General features: G+C 47.2%; 1 protein-coding gene across 1 annotated transcript in view; it reads right to left on the bottom strand.

Moving 5' to 3' along the window:
- Positions 1-5591: 5591 nt before the first annotated feature.
- alms1 (ALMS1 centrosome and basal body associated protein) overlaps positions 5592-20985 on the bottom strand; it is a 115062-nt gene continuing 99668 nt past the window's right edge. The window contains exons 19-21 of the mRNA XM_078200048.1: positions 19612-19711; positions 12885-12906; positions 5592-5727 (exon numbers count right to left, since the gene is read on the bottom strand). Coding sequence (XP_078056174.1) covers positions 5702-5727; positions 12885-12906; positions 19612-19711 — 148 coding nt within the window. The 3' untranslated portion in view covers positions 5592-5701. The remainder of the gene's footprint in view (positions 5728-12884; positions 12907-19611; positions 19712-20985) is intronic.

Raw genomic sequence — 20985 nt, 5'->3', positions numbered from 1 at the left:
CCACTTCCACGAACACCATATGAATTCCCTGCCCCCGAGACAGGTTCCCAACTATCCGCAGTCTCGCTCTGTACTGGCACCAGCAAGATGATCATAGAATGAAGCCTTGAAACGAGAAACAAGGAACAATTAGCCCGCGCCGCTCCCTGGTCCAAACTAGACCACTCTTTTGTATCCCTCCATTCCCACTCCGTTCATATAGCTGTCTAGATAAGTCTTAAACGTTCCCAGTGTGTCCGCCTCCACCACCTTGCCCGGCAACACATTCCAGGCCCCCACGACCCTCTGTGTGAAATATGTCCTTCTGATATCTGTGTTAAACCTCCCCCCCTTCACCTTGAACCTATGACCCCTCGTGAACGTCACCACCGACCCGGGGAAAAGCTTCCCACCGTTCACCCTATCTATGCCTTTCATAATTTTATACACCTCTATTAAGTTTCCCCTCATCCTCCGTCTTTCCAAGGAGAACAACCCCAGTTTCCCCAATCTCTCCTCATAACCAAGCCCCTCCATACCAGGCAACATCCTGGTAAACCTCCTCTGTACTCTCTCCAAAGCCTCCACGTCCATCTGGTAGTGTGGTGACCAGAACTGGACGCAGTATTCCAAATGCGGCCGAACCAACGTTCTATACATCTGCAACATCAGACCCCAACTCTTATACTCTATGCCCCGTCCTATAAAGGCAAGCATGCCATATGCCTTCTTCACCACCTTCTCCACCTGTGACGTCCTCAAACTTCTCTTCTGTCTCCCTACTGCTTTGGATCCCACCCCCTGCCAAACTAGTTTAAACCCTCCCGAGTGGCTCTAGCAAATCTCCTCGCCAGGATGTTAGTCCCCCTCCAGTTCAGGTGTAACCCGTCCCTCTTGAACAGGTCACCCCTTCCCCAGAAGAGATCCCAATGATCCAAAAATCTAAATCCCTGCCCCCTGCACCAGCTCTCAAGCCAGACATTCATCTGCCTAATCCTCCTATTCCTACTCTCACTAGCACGTGGCATCAGTGGTAGTCCAGAAATTACTGACCGCGGGCATTCGGCCTCTGATATTCGGGTAAGCGTTCTCCAAGGCGGCCTTCGCGACACACGACAGCGCAGAGTCGCTGAGCAGAAACTGATAGCCAAGTTCCGCACACACAAGGACGGCCTCAACCGGGATATTGGGTTCATGTCACAATATTTGTAACTCCCACAGTTGCGTGGACCTGCAGAGTTTCACTGGCTGTCTTGTCTGGAGACAATACACATCTTTTTAGCCTGTCTTGATGCTCTCTCCACTCCCATTGTTTTGTTTCTTAAAGACTGGATTAGTTGTAAGTATTCGCATTCCAACCATTATTCATGTAAATTGAGTCTGTGTCTTTATAAATTCTGTTTGTGAACAGAATTCCCACTCACCTGAAGAAGGGGCTTAGAGCCTCGAAAGCTTGTGTGGCTTTTGCTACCAAATAAACCTGTTGGACTTTAACCTGGTGTTGTTAAACTTCTTACTGTAATTGCAACAACACACCCCTGCTCCTGTACTCGAAACCTCTCACAATGAAGGCCAACATACCATTTGCCTTCTTTACCGCCTGCTGCACCTGCACTGTTCCAGAGTCTATAGAATCCTGGAAGATCAGTCACTGAAAGTAAAGGTGCAGGTACAACAGGCTTATCTTCAGTGACTGGTGCACAGGACACCCAGGTCCCGCTGCACACTCCCCTCTCCCAATTTACAGCCATTCAGGTAGTAACCTGCCTTCTTGTTTTTGCTTCCAAAGTGAATAACCTCACATTTGTCCAAATTATACTGCATCTGTCATTGGTTAGCCCACTCACCCAACCTGTCCAGATCATTCTGAAGGATCTCTGCATCCTCGTCAGTTCACCCCCCCACCCAACTTGGTACCATCTGCAAACTTTGAGATGTTACATTTTGTTCCCTCATCCAAATCATTAATATATATTGTGAATAGCTGGGGTCCCAGCACCGATCCCTGTGGCACCCCACTAGTTACTGCCTGTCAATTTGAAAAGCACCCATTAATTCCTACTCTTTGTTTTCTCTCTGCCAACCAGTTTTCTATCCATCTCAATATACTTCCCCCAATCCCATGCACTTTAATCTTGCATGATAATCTCTTGTGCGGGACTTTGTCAAATGCTTTCTGAAAGTCCAAATATACCACATCGACTGGTTCCCCCTTGTCAACTCTACTAGTTACATCTTCAAAGAATTCCAACAGATTTGTCAAGCATGATTTCCCCTTCATAAATCCATGCTGACTCTGTCTGATCCTGCCACTGCTTTCTAAAAGCTCCGCTATAAAGTCCTTGATAATAGATTCGAGAATTTTCCCCACTATCGATGTTAAGCTTACTGGTCTATAATTCCCAGTTTTCTCATTACCTCCCTTTTTGAATATTGGAGTGACATTCACTACTCTCCAATCTGCAGGGACTGTTCCAGAGTCTATTGAATCCTGGAAGATCAGTCACTGAAAGTAAACGCGCAGGTACAGCAGGCAGTAAAGAAGTAAAATGGTATGTTGGCCTTCATAACGAGGGGTTTTGAGTTTAGGGATAGGGATGTTTTGCTTCAATTGTATAGGGAGTTGGTGAGGCCACACCTGGAGTATTGTGTGCAGTTTTGGTGTCCTTATCTGGGGAAGGATGTCCTTGCTATAGAGGGAGTACAGCGAAGGTTTACCAGGCTGATAGCTGGGATGGCAGGTCTGTCGTATGAGGAGACACTAAGTCAGTTAGGATTATATTCACTGGAGTTTAGAAGAGTGAGAGAGAATTTCATAGAAACTTTAAAAATTCTAACAGGGTTAGACAGGGTAGATTCAGAAAGAATGTTCCCAATGGTGGGGGAATGCAGAACTAGGGGGGGTCATAGTTTGGGGATAAGGGGTAAACCTTTTAGGACTGAGGTGAGGAGAAATTTCTTCACCCAGACGGTGGCGAATGTGTGGAATTCACTCCCACAGAAAGTAGTTGAGGCCAAAACGTTGTGTGATTTCAAAAAGAAATTAAATATAGCTCTTGGGGCTGAAGGGATCAGGGGATATGGCGGGGGGGGGGGGGGGGGGGGAGCGGGGATCAGGATATTGAATATGATCAGCCATGATCACAATGAATGGCGACAGGCTTAACAGGCCGAATGGCACAGTCCTGCTTTTAGTTTCTCTGTACAGAGTCAATGGTAATTGGGGACGGGGCTCCGCTGTTTGGAGTCTGGCCTTGCAGAAAGGAAGGTGGTTGTGGTGATTGGCGGTCACTCATCTCATCTCCAGAACATCACAGCAGGACGTCCTCAGGGCAGTGTCCTCGGGGCAATCATCTTCAGCTGCTTCATCAATGACCTTCCTTCCAACAAAAGGCCAGAAGTGGGGATGTTCAGCACTAATTGCACCAGGTTTAGGGGGGAGGTGACGGCCGAGTGATAATCATCGCTAATTATTAATCCAGGAACTCAGCTGATGTTCTGGGGACCCGGGTTCGAATCCCACCGCGGCAAATGGTGGAATTTGAATTCAATAAAAAATATCTGGAATTAAGAATCTACTGATGACCATAAACCATTGTTGAAAAAACCCACCTGGTTCACTAATGTCCTTTAGGGAAGGAAATCTGCCGTCCTTACCCGGTCTGGCCGACATGTGACTCCAGAGCCACAGCAATGTGGGTGACTCTCAACTGCCCTCAGGCAACTCGGGCAATAAATGCTGGCCTGTCAGCAACACCCATGTCCCACGAATGATTTTTAAAAATGTTATCATTCCTGACTCCTCAGGTACTGAAGCAGACCGTGTCCAAATGCAGCAAGACCTGGACAATATCCAGACTTGGGCTGACAAGTAGCAAGTACCATTTGTGCCTCACATGTGCCAGACAATGACAATCTCAAATGAGAGAGGATCCAGCCATTGCCCCTTGACATTCGCTGGTGTTACCATTGCTGAATCCCCACGATCAACATCCTGAGGGTTACCATTGACCAGAAACTGAACTGGACCCAACCATATAAATACTGTGGCTACCAGAGCAGGTCAGAGGCTGGGAATCCTGTAGCAACTAACTCACCTCCTGACTCCCCAAAACCTGTGTGCAAGGCGCAAGTCAGGTGTGTAATAGAATATTCTCCATTTGCTTGGATGAGTGCAGCTCCAACAACACTCGAGAAGCTCAGCACCGTGCAGGACAAAACAACCCACTTGATTGCTACCCCTTCCACAAACATTCAATCCCTCCACCACTGACGCTCAGCAGCAGCCGTGTGTTCCATGGACAGGATGCTCTGCAGGAACTCTCCAAGGCTCCTTCGACAGCACCTTCCAAACCCACAACCACTAGGACAAGAGCAGCAGCTACCTGGGAACACCACCACCTGCAGTTTCTCCTCCAAGTCACTCACCATCCTGATTTGGAAATATACCTCCTTTCCTTCACTGGGTCAAAATCCTGGAACTCCCTTCCTAACAGCACCGTGGGTGTACCTACGCCTCAGGGATGCGGAGGTGGAGGAAGGCAGTTCACCACCATCCTCTCCAGGGCAACTAAAGATGGACAAAAAATGCTGGCCTAGCCAGTGACGCCTATATCCCACAAAATGAATTTAAAAGATTCTATGAATGCTGCCAATATTTTAAGACTTTCTTGTTATTTATTTTTGATAGCATGGAATTGTGGAGATTTATTGATTTTTACGCCCCATTTTCTCCATTATTTTGCTGTCAGTCACAAGTGGGCCATTTCGGTCAGTGTGCTTTATGACCCGTTACCATCTGCTAAGAACAGTACAGCACAGGAACAGGCCCTTCGGCCCACCAAGTCTGTGCTGACACAGATGCCTCTCTAATATTTTCTTGCCTCTACGTGGTCCATATCCGTCTATTCGCTGCCTATTCATGTATCTATCCAGATGCCTCTTGAACGTTGCTATAGAATCTGCTTCCACCACCTCCTCCGGCAGCACGTTCCAGGCATTCACCACCCTCTGTGTGAAAAACTTCCCCCGCACATCTCTTTTAAACTTTCCCCCTCTCACTTTCAACCTATGCCCCTGAGTAATTGACCCTTCCACCCTGGGAAAAAGACTGACTATCCACTCTCTCCAAGCCTGTCATAATCTTGTAAACCTCTATCAGGTCTCTCCTCATCCTCCGACGCTCCAATGAAAACAATCCAAGTTTGTTCAACCTTTCTTCATAGTCCATATCGTCCAAACCAGGCAACATCCTGGTAAATCTCTTCTGCACCCTTTCCAATGCATCAACATCCTTCCGGTAGTGTGGCGGCCAGAATTGTACACAATACTCCAAATGCGGCCTAACCAAAGTCTTATACAGCTGCAACATGATTTTCCAATTCCGATACTCAACACCCTGACCGATGAAGGCCAGCATGCCATATGCCTTCTTGACCACCTTGTCCACCTGAGTTGCCACCTTCAGGGAACTGTGGATCTGCATGTCTAGATCCCTCTGTATGCTAATATTTCTAAGGGCTCTACCAATTCTCGCCATTTATTTAAATGCTTCTGTTTCATTCATATCGACCGTACACCAAACACTGCGGCTGTCAGAGCGATCAAGACGTTTATTTAAATAAATCTTTATTTACATGACAGTGGATTTGACAGTAAGGATGGGTTTTCCAGGACTGAGCTCTGAGAGACACTCTGGCCCCTTCACTGCCAGCAGACCTTCTTACCTAACACATGGTTGGTGATCTTCTGCAAAGAAACAAGAGTGGAGGAGTGTTAGACAACAAGGTATAGACCTGAACCCAGAGACAGTTTCCGACACAAAGCAGGAAGTCCTGAATCTCAGCTCAAAATGAGAGACAGCTTCAAACCCACAGCCAGTGTCGGCAGGCAGAGAGAACTCATCCCGAGTGAGGCTCAGTCCAAATTAGAAATATTTGGGAATTTGGATCAAAGTGGGAGTTTGCTTCCGAGGGGAAAGAGGTGCTCCTTTGCATTTCACTTTCCAACTTTTACATTTCAGAAAGTGGTCTCCTGGAGACAAGCCGAGTTATTTGGTGACTATCTCAGCAGCAGTGAGGGAAATAATCGTAACGTCACAAAAACCTGGTAGGTCGATTGGCTTGAGAGTACTCGGTACAAGGCGTAATGTGTGAAAAACTTGCATCTTGAATATGGGAAAGGTAGGGCCTAATATAGTCAGACAAGTAACATATATACAAGTAACCCAGAGTAGAATCGAGTTAATTGAAGAGAAGGAAAGATAGGACAGGGCATGGCAGCTCCGTGAAGTGGAACGCGTGTCCTGTAATATGTGCAAAGTCCTGGATGTCCAAGATGACCACATGTGCAGGGAGTGTCACCAGCTGCAGATACTTGAGCTCCAGGTTTCAGAGCTCGAATGGCAGTGGCTGGAGACACAGTGGCGCATTGAGAGGCTGAGAGCTATGTGGACAGCATAATCAGATAGTCACACTGCGGTTGAACAGCCTAAAGGCAAAAGGAGGAATGGGTGACCACCAGGCAGTTCAGTGCAGGAGCCTCCTGCGGCCTTTTGGAAGCTGGTTCCTCAGAGGAGTGCAGTCAGAGCCAGGTTTGTGGCACCACAAGTGTCGTGACTGTACAGGAGGGGAGGAAGAAGTGGGGAAGCGCGATGGGGATATATTAGTTACGGGAAGACAGCCATTCCTGTGGCCAGAGACGTCACTCCAGGATGGTATGTTACCTTCCTTGTGCCAGGGTTAAAGTTGTCACAGAGTGGCTGCAAGACATTCCTCTGGGAGGACAGCCAGAGGTTGTAGTCCCTATCGTTACCAAAGACTTAGGCAGGAAGTGGGATAGGGTCCTGCAATCAGCTAGGTAGAAAATTAACAAACAGGGCCTCAATCTCTCGATTACTCCCAGTGCCACGTGTGAGTGAGTGCAGAGAGAGGAGCATAAGGCAGGGTTTCCCAAACATTCCCAGCCGCAGATCCCTTTGTTTTGACCTTTCAAGAGTTCTGAAGAAAGTCCTGGGAAACAATTTTATTTTATTGCCAAATTAAATCACACATTTTTTGTGTAGTGGTTAAGTACAAACATACAAAAGCAAACTTAAAAGATGTTTCTACATCTTCTATGTATACATTTGGTCAGACTGGATCGAGAGATTGGTGGGAAAAACTGCAGCTTATCAATAGGCTTCCTTCAAAACAGAAATGGTCCGGACAGTCAAGAAATATTCCCTTAAAAGGGAAAGGTTAGGTAAACAAATCTGAGCCCCTGAAAGAAAAAGGAGATTAAGATAAGGAAGGAAAAGTGTGCTTATAATAGCTGCCAGGTAGAAAATACAGGTGAGAACCAAGAGTGGCACAGTGACAACTTCTCACAATCTACATTAACGATTTGGAGGAAGGAACTGAAGGCACTGTTGCTACGTTTGCAGATGATACAAAGATATGTAGAGGGACAGGTAGTACAGAGAAAGCAGCGGGGCTGCAGAGGGACTTGGACAGGTTAGGAGAGTGGGTAAAGAAGTGGCAGATGGAAGACAATGTGGAAAAGTGTGAGGTTGTGCACTTTGGAAGGAGGAATGGAGGCACAGACTATTTTCTACCCGCGGTCACGGGCATTCGGCCTCTGATATTCGGGTAAGCGTTCTCCAAGGCGGCCTTCGCGACACACGACAGCGCAGAGTCGCTGAGCAGAAACTGATAGCCAAGTTCCGCACACACAAGGACGGCCTCAACCGGGATATTGGGTTCATGTCACAATATTTGTAACTCCCACAGTTGCGTGGACCTGCAGAGTTTCACTGGCTGTCTTGTCTGGAGACAATACACATCTTTTTAGCCTGTCTTGATGCTCTCTCCACTCCCATTGTTTTGTTTCTTAAAGACTGGATTAGTTGTAAGTATTCGCATTCCAACCATTATTCATGTAAATTGAGTCTGTGTCTTTATAAGTTCTGTTTGTGAACAGAATTCCCACTCACCTGAAGAAGGGGCTTAGAGCCTCGAAAGCTTGTGTGGCTTTTGCTACCAAATAAACCTGTTGGACTTTAACCTGGTGTTGTTAAACTTCTTACTGTAATTGCAACAACACACCCCTGCTCCTGTACTCGAAACCTCTCACAATGAAGGCCAACATGCCATTTGCCTTCACTGCCTGCTGCACCTGCACTGTTCCAGAGTCTATAGAATCCTGGAAGATCAGTCACTGAAAGTAAAGGTGCAGGTACAACAGGCTTATCTTCAGTGACTGGTGCACAAGGACACCCAGGTCCCGCTGCACACTCCCCTCTCCCAATTTACAGCCATTCAGGTAGTAATCTGCCTTCTTGTTTTTGCTTCCAAAGTGAATAACCTCACATTTGTCCAAATTATACTGCATCTGTCATTGGTTAGCCCACTCACCCAACCTGTCCAGATCATTCTGAAGGATCTCTGCATCCTCGTCAGTTCACCCCCCCACCCAACTTGGTATCATCTGCAAACTTTGAGATGTTACATTTTGTTCCCTCATCCAAATCATTAATATATATTGCGAATAGCTGGGGTCCCAGCACCGATCCCTGTGGCACCCCACCAGTTACTGCCTGTCAATTTGAAAAGCACCCATTAATTCCTACTCTTTGTTTTCTCTCTGCCAACCAGTTTTCTATCCATCTCAATACACTTCCCCCAATCCCATGCACTTTAATCTTGCACGATAATCTCTTGTGCGGGACTTTGTCAAATGCTTTCTGAAAGTCCAAATATACCACATCGACTGGTTCCCCCTTGTCAACTCTACTAGTTACATCTTCGAAGAATTCCAACAGATTCGTCAAGCATGATTTCCCCTTCATAAATCCATGCTGACTCTGTCTGATCCTGCCACTGCTTTCTAAATGCTCCGCTATAAAGTCCTTGATAATGGATTCGAGAATTTTCCCCACTATCGATGTTAAGCTTACTGGTCTATAATTCCCAGTTTTCTCATTACCTCCCTTTTTGAATATTGGAGTGACATTCACTACTCTCCAATCTGCAGGGACTGTTCCAGAGTCTATTGAATCCTGGAAGATCAGTCACTGAAAGTAAATGTGCAGGTACAACAGGCAGTAAAGGCGGCAAATGGTATGTTGGCCTTCACAGCGAGGGGCTTTGAGTTTAGGGATAGGGATGTTTTGCTTCAATTGTATAGGGAGTTGGTGAGGCCACACCTGGAGTATTGTGTGCAGTTTTGGTGTCCTTATCTGGGGAAGGATGTCCTTGCTATAGAGGGAGTACAGCGAAGGTTTACCAGGCTGATTCCTGGGATGGCAGGTCTGTCGTATGAGGAGACACTAAGTCAGTTAGGATTATATTCACTGGAGTTTAGAAGAGTGAGAGAGGATTTCATAGAAACTTTAAAAATTCTAACAGGGTTAGACAGGGTAGATTCAGAAAGAATGTTCCCAATGGTGGGGGAATGCAGAACTAGGGGGGGTCATAGTTTGGGGATAAGGGGTAAACCTTTTAGGACTGAGGTGAGGAGAAATTTCTTCACCCAGACGGTGGCGAATGTGTGGAATTCACTCCCACAGAAAGTAGTTGAGCCCAAAACGTTGTGTGATTTCAAAAAGAAATTAAATATAGCTCTTGGGGCTGAAGGGATCAGGGGATATGGCGGGGGGGGGGGGGGGGGGGGGGGAAGCGGGGATCAGGATATTGAATATGATCAGCCATGATCACAATGAATGGCGACAGGCTTAACAGGCCGAATGGCACAGTCCTGCTTTTAGTTTCTCTGTACAGAGTCAATGGTAATTGGGGGCGGGGCTCCGCTGTTTGGAGTCTGGCCTTGCAGAAAGGAAGGTGGTTGTGGTGATTGGCGGTCACTCATCTCATCTCCAGAACATCACAGCAGGACGTCCTCAGGGCAGTGTCCTCGGGGCAATCATCTTCAGCTGCTTCATCAATGACCTTCCTTCCAACAAAAGGCCAGAAGTGGGGATGTTCAGCACTAATTGCACCAGGTTTAGGGGGGAGGTGACGGCCGAGTGATAATCATCGCTAATTATTAATCCAGGAACTCAGCTGATGTTCTGGGGACCCGGGTTCGAATCCCACCACGGCAAATGGTGGAATTTGAATTCAATAAAAAATATCTGGAATTAAGAATCTACTGATGACCATAAACCATTGTTGAAAAAACCCACCTGGTTCACTAATGTCCTTTAGGGAAGGAAATCTGCCGTCCTTACCCGGTCTGGCCTACATGTGACTCCAGAGCCACAGCAATGTGGGTGACTCTCAACTGCCCTCAGGCAACTCGGGCAATAAATAGAACATAGAACATAGAACATAGAACATTACAGCGCAGAACAGGCCCTTCAGCCCACGATGTTGCACCGACCAGTTAAAAAAAAACTGTGACCCTCCAACCTAAACCAATTTCTTTTCGTCCATGAACCTATCTACGGATCTCTTAAACGCCCCCAAACTAGGCGCATTTACTACTGATGCTGGCAGGGCATTCCAATCCCTCACCACCCTCTGGGTAAAGAACCTACCCCTGACATCGGTTCTATAACTACCCCCCCTCAATTTAAAGCCATGCCCCCTCGTGCTGGATTTCTCCATCAGAGGAAAAAGGCTATCACTATCCACCCTATCTAAACCTCTAATCATCTTATATGTTTCAATAAGATCCCCTCTTAGCCGCCGCCTTTCCAGCGAAAACAATCCCAAATCCCTCAGCCTCTCCTCATAGGATCTCCCCTCCATACCAGGCAACATCCTGGTAAACCTCCTCTGCACCCTCTCCAAAGCCTCCACATCCTTCCTGTAATGTGGGGACCAGAACTGCACACAGTACTCCAAGTGCGGCCGCACCAGAGTTGTGTACAGTTGCAACATAACGCTACGACTCCTAAATTCAATCCCCCTACCAATAAACGCCAAGACACCATATGCTGGCCTGTCAGCAACACCCATGTCCCACGAATGATTTTTAAAAATGTTATCATTCCTGACTCCTCAGGTACTGAAGCAGACCGTGTCCAAATGCAGCAAGACCTGGACAATATCCAGACTTGGGCTGACAAGTAGCAAGTACCATTTGTGCCTCACATGTGCCAGACAATGACAATCTCAAATGAGAGAGGATCCAGCCATTGCCCCTTGACATTCGCTGGTGTTACCATTGCTGAATCCCCACGATCAACATCCTGAGGGTTACCATTGACCAGAAACTGAACTGGACCCAACCATATAAATACTGTGGCTACCAGAGCAGGTCAGAGGCTAGGAATCCTGTAGCAACTAACTCACCTCCTGACTCCCCAAAACCTGTGTGCAAGGCGCAAGTCAGGTGTGTAATAGAATATTCTCCATTTGCTTGGATGAGTGCAGCTCCAACAACACTCTAGAAGCTCAGCACCGTGCAGGACAAAACAACCCACTTGATTGCTACCCCTTCCACAAACATTCAATCCCTCCACCACTGACGCTCAGCAGCAGCCGTGTGTTCCATGGACAGGATGCTCTGCAGGAACTCTCCAAGGCTCCTTCGACAGCACCTTCCAAACCCAGAACCACTAGGACAAGAGCAGCAGCTACCTGGGAACACCACCACCTGCAGTTTCTCCTCCAAGTCACTCACCATCCTGATTTGGAAATATACCTCCTTTCCTTCACTGGGTCAAAATCCTGGAACTCCCTTCCTAACAGCACCGTGGGTGTACCTACGCCTCAGGGATGCGGAGGTGGAGGAAGGCAGTTCACCACCATCCTCTCCAGGGCAACTAAAGATGGACAAAAAATGCTGGCCTAGCCAGTGACGCCTATATCCCACAAAATGAATTTAAAAGATTCTATGAATGCTGCCAATATTTTAAGACTTTCTTGTTATTTATTTTTGATAGCATGGAATTGTGGAGATTTATTGATTTTTACGCCCCATTTTCTCCATTATTTTGCTGTCAGTCACAAGTGGGCCATTTCGGTCAGTGTGCTTTATGACCCGTTACCATCTGCTAAGAACAGTACAGCACAGGAACAGGCCCTTCGGCCCACCAAGTCTGTGCTGACACAGATGCCTCTCTAATATTTTCTTGCCTCTACGTGGTCCATGTCCGTCTATTCGCTGCCTATTCATGTATCTATCCAGATGCCTCTTGAACGTTGCTATAGAATCTGCTTCCACCACCTCCTCCGGCAGCACGTTCCAGGCATTCACCACCCTCTGTGTGAAAAACTTCCCCCGCACATCTCTTTTAAACTTTCCCCCTCTCACTTTCAACCTATGCCCCTGAGTAATTGACCCTTCCACCCTGGGAAAAAGACTGACTATCCACTCTCTCCAAGCCTGTCATAATCTTGTAAACCTCTATCAGGTCTCTCCTCATCCTCCGACACTCCAATGAAAACAATCCAAGTTTGTTCAACCTTTCTTCATAGTCCATATCGTCCAAACCAGGCAACATCCTGGTAAATCTCTTCTGCACCCTTTCCAATGCATCAACATCCTTCCGGTAGTGTGGCGGCCAGAATTGTACACAATACTCCAAATGCGGCCTAACCAAAGTCTTATACAGCTGCAACATGATTTTCCAATTCCGATACTCAACACCCTGACCGATGAAGGCCAGCATGCCATATGCCTTCTTGACCACCTTGTCCACCTGAGTTGCCACCTTCAGGGAACTGTGGATCTGCATGTCTAGATCCCTCTGTATGCTAATATTTCTAAGGGCTCTACCAATTCTCGCCATTTATTTAAATGCTTCTGTTTCATTCATATCGACCGTACACCAAACACTGCGGCTGTCAGAGCGATCAAGACGTTTATTTAAATAAATCTTTATTTACATGACAGTGGATTTGACAGTAAGGATGGGTTTTCCAGGACTGAGCTCTGAGAGACACTCTGGCCCCTTCACTGCCAGCAGACCTTCTTACCTAACACATGGTTGGTGATCTTCTGCAAAGAAACAAGAGTGGAGGAGTGTTAGACAACAAGGTATAGACCTGAACCCAGAGACGGTTTCCGACACAAAGCAGGAAGTCCTGAATCTCAGCTCAAAATGAGAGACAGCTTCAAACCCACAGCCAGTGTCGGCAGGCAGAGAGAACTCATCCCGAGTGAGGCTCAGTCCAAATTAGAAATATTTGGGAATTTGGATCAAAGTGGGAGTTTGCTTCCGAGGGGAAAGAGGTGCTCCTTTGCATTTCACTTTCCAACTTTTACATTTCAGAAAGTGGTCTCCTGGAGACAAGCCGAGTTATTTGGTGACTATCTCAGCAGCAGTGAGGGAAATAATCGTAACGTCACAAAAACCTGGTAGGTCGATTGGCTTGAGAGTACTCGGTACAAGGCGTAATGTGTGAAAAACTTGCATCTTGAATATGGGAAAGGTCGGGCCTAATATAGTCAGACAAGTAACATATATACAAGTAACCCAGAGTAGAATCGAGTTAATTGAAGAGAAGGAAAGATAGGACAGGGCATGGCAGCTCCGTGAAGTGGAACGCGTGTCCTGTAATATGTGCAAAGTCCTGGATGTCCAAGATGACCACATGTGCAGGGAGTGTCACCAGCTGCAGATACTTGAGCTCCAGGTTTCAGAGCTCGAATGGCAGTGGCTGGAGACACAGTGGCGCATTGAGAGGCTGAGAGCTATGTGGACAGCATAATCAGATAGTCACACTGCGGTTGAACAGCCTAAAGGCAAAAGGAGGAATGGGTGACCACCAGGCAGTTCAGTGCAGGAGCCTCCTGCGGCCTTTTGGAAGCTGGTTCCTCAGAGGAGTGCAGTCAGAGCCAGGTTTGTGGCACCACAAGTGTCGTGACTGTACAGGAGGGGAGGAAGAAGTGGGGAAGCGCGATGGGGATATATTAGTTACGGGAAGACAGCCATTCCTGTGGCCAGAGACGTCACTCCAGGATGGTATGTTACCTTCCTTGTGCCAGGGTTAAAGTTGTCACAGAGTGGCTGCAAGACATTCCTCTGGGAGGACAGCCAGAGGTTGTAGTCCCTATCGTTACCAAAGACTTAGGCAGGAAGTGGGATAGGGTCCTGCAATCAGCTAGGTAGAAAATTAACAAACAGGGCCTCAATCTCTCGATTACTCCCAGTGCCACGTGTGAGTGAGTGCAGAGAGAGGAGCATAAGGCAGGGTTTCCCAAACATTCCCAGCCGCAGATCCCTTTGTTTTGACCTTTCAAGAGTTCTGAAGAAAGTCCTGGGAAACAATTTTATTTTATTGCCAAATTAAATCACACATTTTTTGTGTAGTGGTTAAGTACAAACATACAAAAGCAAACTTAAAAGATGTTTCTACATCTTCTATGTATACATTTGGTCAGACTGGATCGAGAGATTGGTGGGAAAAACTGCAGCTTATCAATAGGCTTCCTTCAAAACAGAAATGGTCCGGACAGTCAAGAAATATTCCCTTAAAAGGGAAAGGTTAGGTAAACAAATCTGAGCCCCGGAATGAAAAAGGAGATTAAGATAAGGAAGGAAAAGTGTGCTTATAATAGCTGCCAGGTAGAAAATACAGGTGAGAACCAAGAGTGGCACAGTGACAACTTCTCACAATCTACATTAACGATTTGGAGGAAGGAACTGAAGGCACTGTTGCTAAGTTTGCAGATGATACAAAGATATGTAGAGGGACAGGTAGTATTGAGGAAGCAGGGGGGCTGCAGAAGGACTTGGACAGGTTAGGAGAGTGAGCAAAGAAGTGGCAGATGGAATACAATGTGGAAAAGTGTGAGGTTGTGCACTTTGGAAGGAGGAATGGAGGCAGAGACTATTTTCTAAATGGGGAAATGCTTAGGAAATCAGAAACACAAAGGGACTTGGGAGTCCTTGTTCAAGATTCTGTTACGGTTAACGTGCAGGTTCAGTCAGCAGTTAGAACATAGAACATAGAACATTACAGCGCAGAACAGGCCCTTCGGCCCACGATGTTGCACCGACCAGTTAAAAAAAAAACTGTGACCCTCCAACCTAAACCAATTCCTTTTCGTCCATGAACCTATCTACGGATCTCTTAAACGCCCCCAAACTAGGCGCATTTACTACTGATGCTGGCAGGGCATTCCAATCCCTCACCACCCTCTGGGTAAAGAACCTACCCCTGACATCGGTTCTATAACTACCCCCCCTCAATTTAAAGCCATGCCCCCTCGTGCTGGATTTCTCCATCAGAGGAAAAAGGCTATCACTATCCACCCTATCTAAACCTCTAATCATCTTATATGTTTCAATAAGATCCCCTCTTAGCCGCCGCCTTTCCAGCGAAAACAATCCCAAATCCCTCAGCCTCTCCTCATAGGATCTCCCCTCCATACCAGGCAACATCCTGGTAAACCTCCTCTGCACCCTCTCCAAAGCCTCCACATCCTTCCTGTAATGTGGGGACCAGAACTGCACACAGTACTCCAAGTGCGGCCGCACCAGAGTTGTGTACAGTTGCAACATAACGCCACGACTCCTAAATTCAATCCCCCTACCAATAAACGCCAAGACACCATATGCCTTCTTAACAACCCTATCTACTTGATTCCCAACCTTCAGGGATCTATGCACACATACACCTAGATCCCTCTGCTCCTCCACACTACTCAAAGTCCTCCCGTTAGCCCTATACTCAACACATCTGTTATTCCTACCAAAGTGAATTACCTCACACTTCTCCGCATTAAACTCCATCCGCCACCTCTCGGCCCAACTTTGCAACCTGTCTAAGTCTTCCTGCAAACTACGACACCCTTCCTCACTGTCTACCACACCACCGACTTTGGTGTCATCAGCAAATTTGCTAATCCACCCAACTATACCCTCATCCAGATCATTAATAAATATTACAAACAGCAGTGGCCCCAAAACAGATCCCTGAGGTACACCACTTGTAACCGCACTCCATGATGAATATTTACTATCAACCACCACCCTCTGTTTCCTATCCGCTAGCCAATTCCTGATCCAATTTCCTAGATCACCCCCAATCCCATACATCTGCATTTTCTGCAGAAGCCTACCATGGTGAACCTTATCAAACGCCTTACTAAAATCCATATATACCACGTCCACTGCCTTGCCCCCATCCACCTCCTTGGTTAGGAAGGCAAATGCAATGTTAGCATTCATGTGGAGAGGGCTCGGATACAAGGGCAGAGATGTACTTCTGAGACTGTATAAGGCTCTGGTCAGTTCCCATTTGGAATATTTTTGGGCCCCATATCTAAGGAAGGATGTGCTGGCCTTGGAAAGGGTCCAGAGGAGGTTCATAAGAATGATCCCTGGAATGAAGAGCTTGTCGTATGAGGAATGGTTGAGGACTCTGGGTCTGTACTCGTTGGAGTTTAAAAGGATGAGGTGGGATCTTATTGAAACTTACAGGATACTGCGAGGCCTGGATAGAGTGGACGTGGAGAGGATGTTTCCATTAGTAGGAAAAGCTAGAACCAGAGGGCACAACCTCAGGCGAAAGGGGTGATCCTTTAAAACAGAGATGAGGAGGAATTTCTTCAGCCAGAGAGAGGTGAATCTGTGGAACTCTTTGCCGCAGAAGGCTGTGGAGGCCGGGTCATTGAGTGTCTTTAAGACAGAGATAGATAGGTTCTTGATTAATAAGGGGATCAGGGGTTATGGGAAAAGACAGGAGAATGGGGATGAGAAAAATATCAGCTATGATTGAACAGCGGAGCAGACTCGATGGGCCGAGTGGCCTAATTCTGCTCCTGTGTCTTATGGTCTTTTAGCACAGTGGTTAGCACTGCTGCCTCACAGCACCAGGGACCTGGGTTCGATTCCCAGCTTGGGTCACTGTCTGTGCGGAGTCTGCATGTTCTCCCCGTGTCTGCGTGGGTTTCCTCCGGGTGCTCCAGTTTCCTCCCACAGTCCAAAGATGTGCTGGTTAGGTGCATTGGCCGTGCTAAATTCTCCCTCAGTGTACCCGAACAGGCGCCGGAGTGTGGCGACTGGGGGATTTTCACAGTAACTTCATTGCAGTGTTAATGTAAGTCTACTTGTGACACTAATAAATAAACTTTAAACTTAAAGGAATAGGGAAGGTTCAGAGCGGGAATGAAAATGCTCATTACAGAAGCCAAGAGGGATTATGAGAAAAGACTAGCAGCCAACATAAAGAGGAATCCCAAAGTCTTCTATAGACATTTATATTGGAAATGGGTGGAATAAAGAGGAGTCGGGCTAATAGGGAATTTACACATGGAGGTTGGGGGCATGGCTGAGATATTAGACTGAATACTTTCAGGAGATTTGATAGAGGTGTATAAAATTATGATGGGTATAGATAGAGTGAATGCAAGCAGGCTTTTTCCACTGAGGCTAGGGGAGAAAATAACTAGAGGACATGGGTTAAGGGTGAGGGGAGAAAAGTTTAAAGGGAATATTAGGGAGGTGCTTCTTCACACAGAGTGGTGGGAGTGTGGAATGAGCTGCCGGATGAGGTGGTGAATGCGGGCTCACTTTTAACATTTAAGAAAAACTTGGACAGGTACATGTATGAGAGGGGTGTGGAGGGATATGGTCCAAGTGCAGGTCAGTGGGACTAGGCAGAAAAATGGTTCGGCACAGACAAGAAGGGCCAAAAGGCCTGTTTCCGCGCTGTAATGTTCTATGGTTCTATACTTTCGATCTGTCTTTACCAAGGAGATAGATGTTACCCAGGACATAGACAAGGAAATTCTTTCCTTAGAAGAGTTTAAAATTGATAAGAAGGAAGTGTTGAATAGACTGCAGGTACTGAAAGTTGACAAGACCCCAGGACCAGGTGGATCTATCCAAGGATATTGAAGGAAGTGAGAATGGAATTAGCAGGAGTGTTGGCCATAACCTTCCAGTCTACTCTGGGCTCAGGGGAGGTGCCAGAGGTCTGGAGAATTGCAAATGTTCCATCCTTGTTCAACAAGGATATTCCCAGCAATTACAGTCCAGTCAGTTTAACATCAGTGGTCAGCAAGGTTCCAGAAACAATTATTCTGGATAGAATTAGTTGTCACATGGAAAAATGTGGGTTGATTAGAAAAAGCGAGCATGGAGTTCTAAAGGGAAATCAAGTTTAACTAACTTGCTGGAGTTTTTTGGGGAAGGGTTGATGGGGGTAATGCTGTTGATGTGGTGTACATGGACTTTCAGAAAGCATTTGATACAGTGCCACACAACAGACTTGAGAAAAGCTATAACGCAGGATAAAAGGGGCAGTTGGAGCATGGATACAAAATTGTCTGAATAATAAGAAGCAAAAAGTAATGGTTAATGGATATTTTTCAGGCTGGAGGAAGGTTTGTAGTGGTCTTCCCCAGGGGTCGGTATTGGGACCGTGGCTTTTCTGATCTTTATTAATGATCTTGGTGCAGGGGACAATTTCAAAGTTTGCGGATGATACAAAACAGTATTGTAAACTGTGAGGAGAACAGTGTAGAATTTCTAAAGGACAGAGATAGGTTGGTGGGGTGGGCAGATAGGTGGTAGATGAAGTTCAATGTGAAGAAGTTTGAGGTGGTGCATTTCAGTCAGAAGAACATAGAGAGACAATATAAAATAAAGGATAAACTCTTAATGGAGTGCAGGAACAGAGGGAGCTGGGTGTAATAGGTCAGGTAAAGAGAGCAGTTAATAAAGCAGGAAGTATTCTGGGTTTTTATTAACAGGAGTGGTGGGAGTGTGGAATGAGCTGCCGGATAAAGTGGTAAATGCGGGGTCACTTTTAACATTTAAGAAAAACTTGGATGGGTTCATGGATGAGAGGGGTGTGGAGGGATATGGTCCAAGTGCAGGTCAGTGGGACTAGGCATAAAATGGTTCTGCACAGACAAGAAGGGCCAAAAGGCCTGTTTCTGAGCTGTAATTTTCTATGGTTCTATGGAGTACAAAGTGCAGGAGCGAGGAGGTTCTGCTGAATATATACAAGACACTAGTTAGACCTCAGCTGCAATATTGTGTACAGTTCACGGTGCCATAGGAGGGATATGGATGCATTGGAGGGAGCGCAGAAGGGGTTTAGAAGAATGGACCGGCATTGGGGGGGGGGGGGGGGTTAAGGGGCCGGCAGGCTGGGCCCCGGGGGTGGGGGGGTACGGGACAGGCAGGCTGGGGGTCATGGGACTGGCAGGCTGGGCCCCAGGACACCAGATTGCCAATGGTCCATGTTCTCAGCTGCAGGCCTGATAACTGAAGGTACAGCCACTCTCTCTGGAGCCAGCTCCCGATTCCCGGATCTGGATAATCCTGGGAATGCTTCAGGTGACAACCCAGCCCATGAGGTGGCAGCAGTTCAGCTTAGAGACTGCGTCCACACAACTACTAGCCATTTACAGAGAGACACCGACACCCACTGGGTCAATATTTTGGAATTTCCTCCTCAAGAGGACTGTGTGTAAATTACCCACACCACGGACAGCGGTGGATGAAGGCGGTGGCTCACTAGCAACTTTGGGGGCCATTAGTAATAAATGCTGACCTAGCCAGCGACACCCACAAATAAAAAACTTCAGCATCGTGTAGGTACATACACAAATATATATCCATTCACACTCAGCACTGTGTACAAGAGTGATCAAGTTTAGCAGTGACTCCAACAGCACTCTTCCCCAGGTTCGGATTGTGAGGTTGGAATGTGCATTGCTCTGGGCTGCTGAGTGAGGCCTTACCTGTCTGTACAGCTGAGCCTTCAGTCTGTTAGTCTGATACTCTGCCTTTCGCCTGTCCTCCTCTCGTTTCCTGATGACCTCAGGAAGCTGGTCGTACAGACTGCAAATGGACAGATAAAGGACGTGAGTGAAATCCCACCACCCGACTCTTGTGGCTCCAGGACCGTCAATGGTGAAGGAGACAACTCAGTCCTACCCACTGCTCCATTCTGGGTCCCCGACCCTCCTCTCCAGCTTACCCCATTGACAGAGACCCTCATCACCCCCAGGATACAGACCCTTACATCCAGCCCCCACCTAGGCACCTCCCCGCCAGGTCACAAACAGCCAGATTTACTCAATTCAATCTCTTGTAACTTTGACCTGGTGCGATTTGAACTCAGGATGTGCCCCCGGTTGCTGGGTAGCTTTGGGTTGAGTGCCCGGATAGAGAGGAATCCCGAGTGCCCTGCGGTGTTGTTTCAGAACCATAGGAATGTTGCAGCACAGAAAGAGGCCATCCAATCATTGTGTCTGTTTGTGTGGACTATTCCCAAGAGTCTGACACCAACAGGACCACAGACCAGCTCGCCACCGTCACCACCACATTCTGCCAGGGCTCGATGGGGTGAACACAGAGAGAACAGTCCCAGGATGAGATCCAATAGGACTGAGGTGAGGAGAAACTACTTCACTCAAAGAGTTATTGGAGATCTGAGGCCAGCAGGATCCCCTTTGTGGGGTGTGAGTGGGTTAGGCGGTTTCCTATCACTGCTTTAGGCTATTCCTAGGCAGTGATAGGAAACATCACTGTCAGTCTGGACTTTCCATCACTGAATCATAGAATCATAGAAACCCTACAGTGCAGAAACAGGCCATTTGGCCCATCGAGTCTGTACCAACCACAATCCCACCCAGGCCCTACCCCCATATTCACCCGCTAAACCCCTCTAACCTGCGCATCTCAGGACACTAAGGGGCAATTTTAGCATGGCCAATCAACCTAACCCGCACATCTTTGGACTGTGGGATGAAACCGGAGCACTCGGAGAAAACCCACGCAGACACGAGGAGAATGTGCAAACTCCACACAGACAGTGACCCAAGCCGGGAATCGAACCCAGGTCCCTGGAGCTGTGAAGCAGCAGTGCTAACCACTGTGCTACCGTGTCGCCCATGAATCAACTGAAGGCTCGGATGGGTAGATTTTTGATCTCTAAGTTAGTTAAGGGATAGAGTCATAGAGGTTTACAGCATGGAAACAGGCCCTTTGGCCCAACTTGTGCATGCTGCCCCTTTGTTTTTTAACCCCTAAGCTAATCCCAATTGCCCGCATTTGGCCCATATCCCTCTGTACCCATGTAACTGTCTAAATGCTTTTTAAAAGACAAAATT

This window comes from Mustelus asterias, chromosome 1 (genome assembly GCF_964213995.1).
Source record: "Mustelus asterias chromosome 1, sMusAst1.hap1.1, whole genome shotgun sequence".
NCBI lineage: Eukaryota > Metazoa > Chordata > Chondrichthyes > Carcharhiniformes > Triakidae > Mustelus > Mustelus asterias.
The sequence above is the reverse complement of the archived record's forward strand: the minus strand, read 5'-3'. Positions and strand labels throughout refer to the sequence as shown.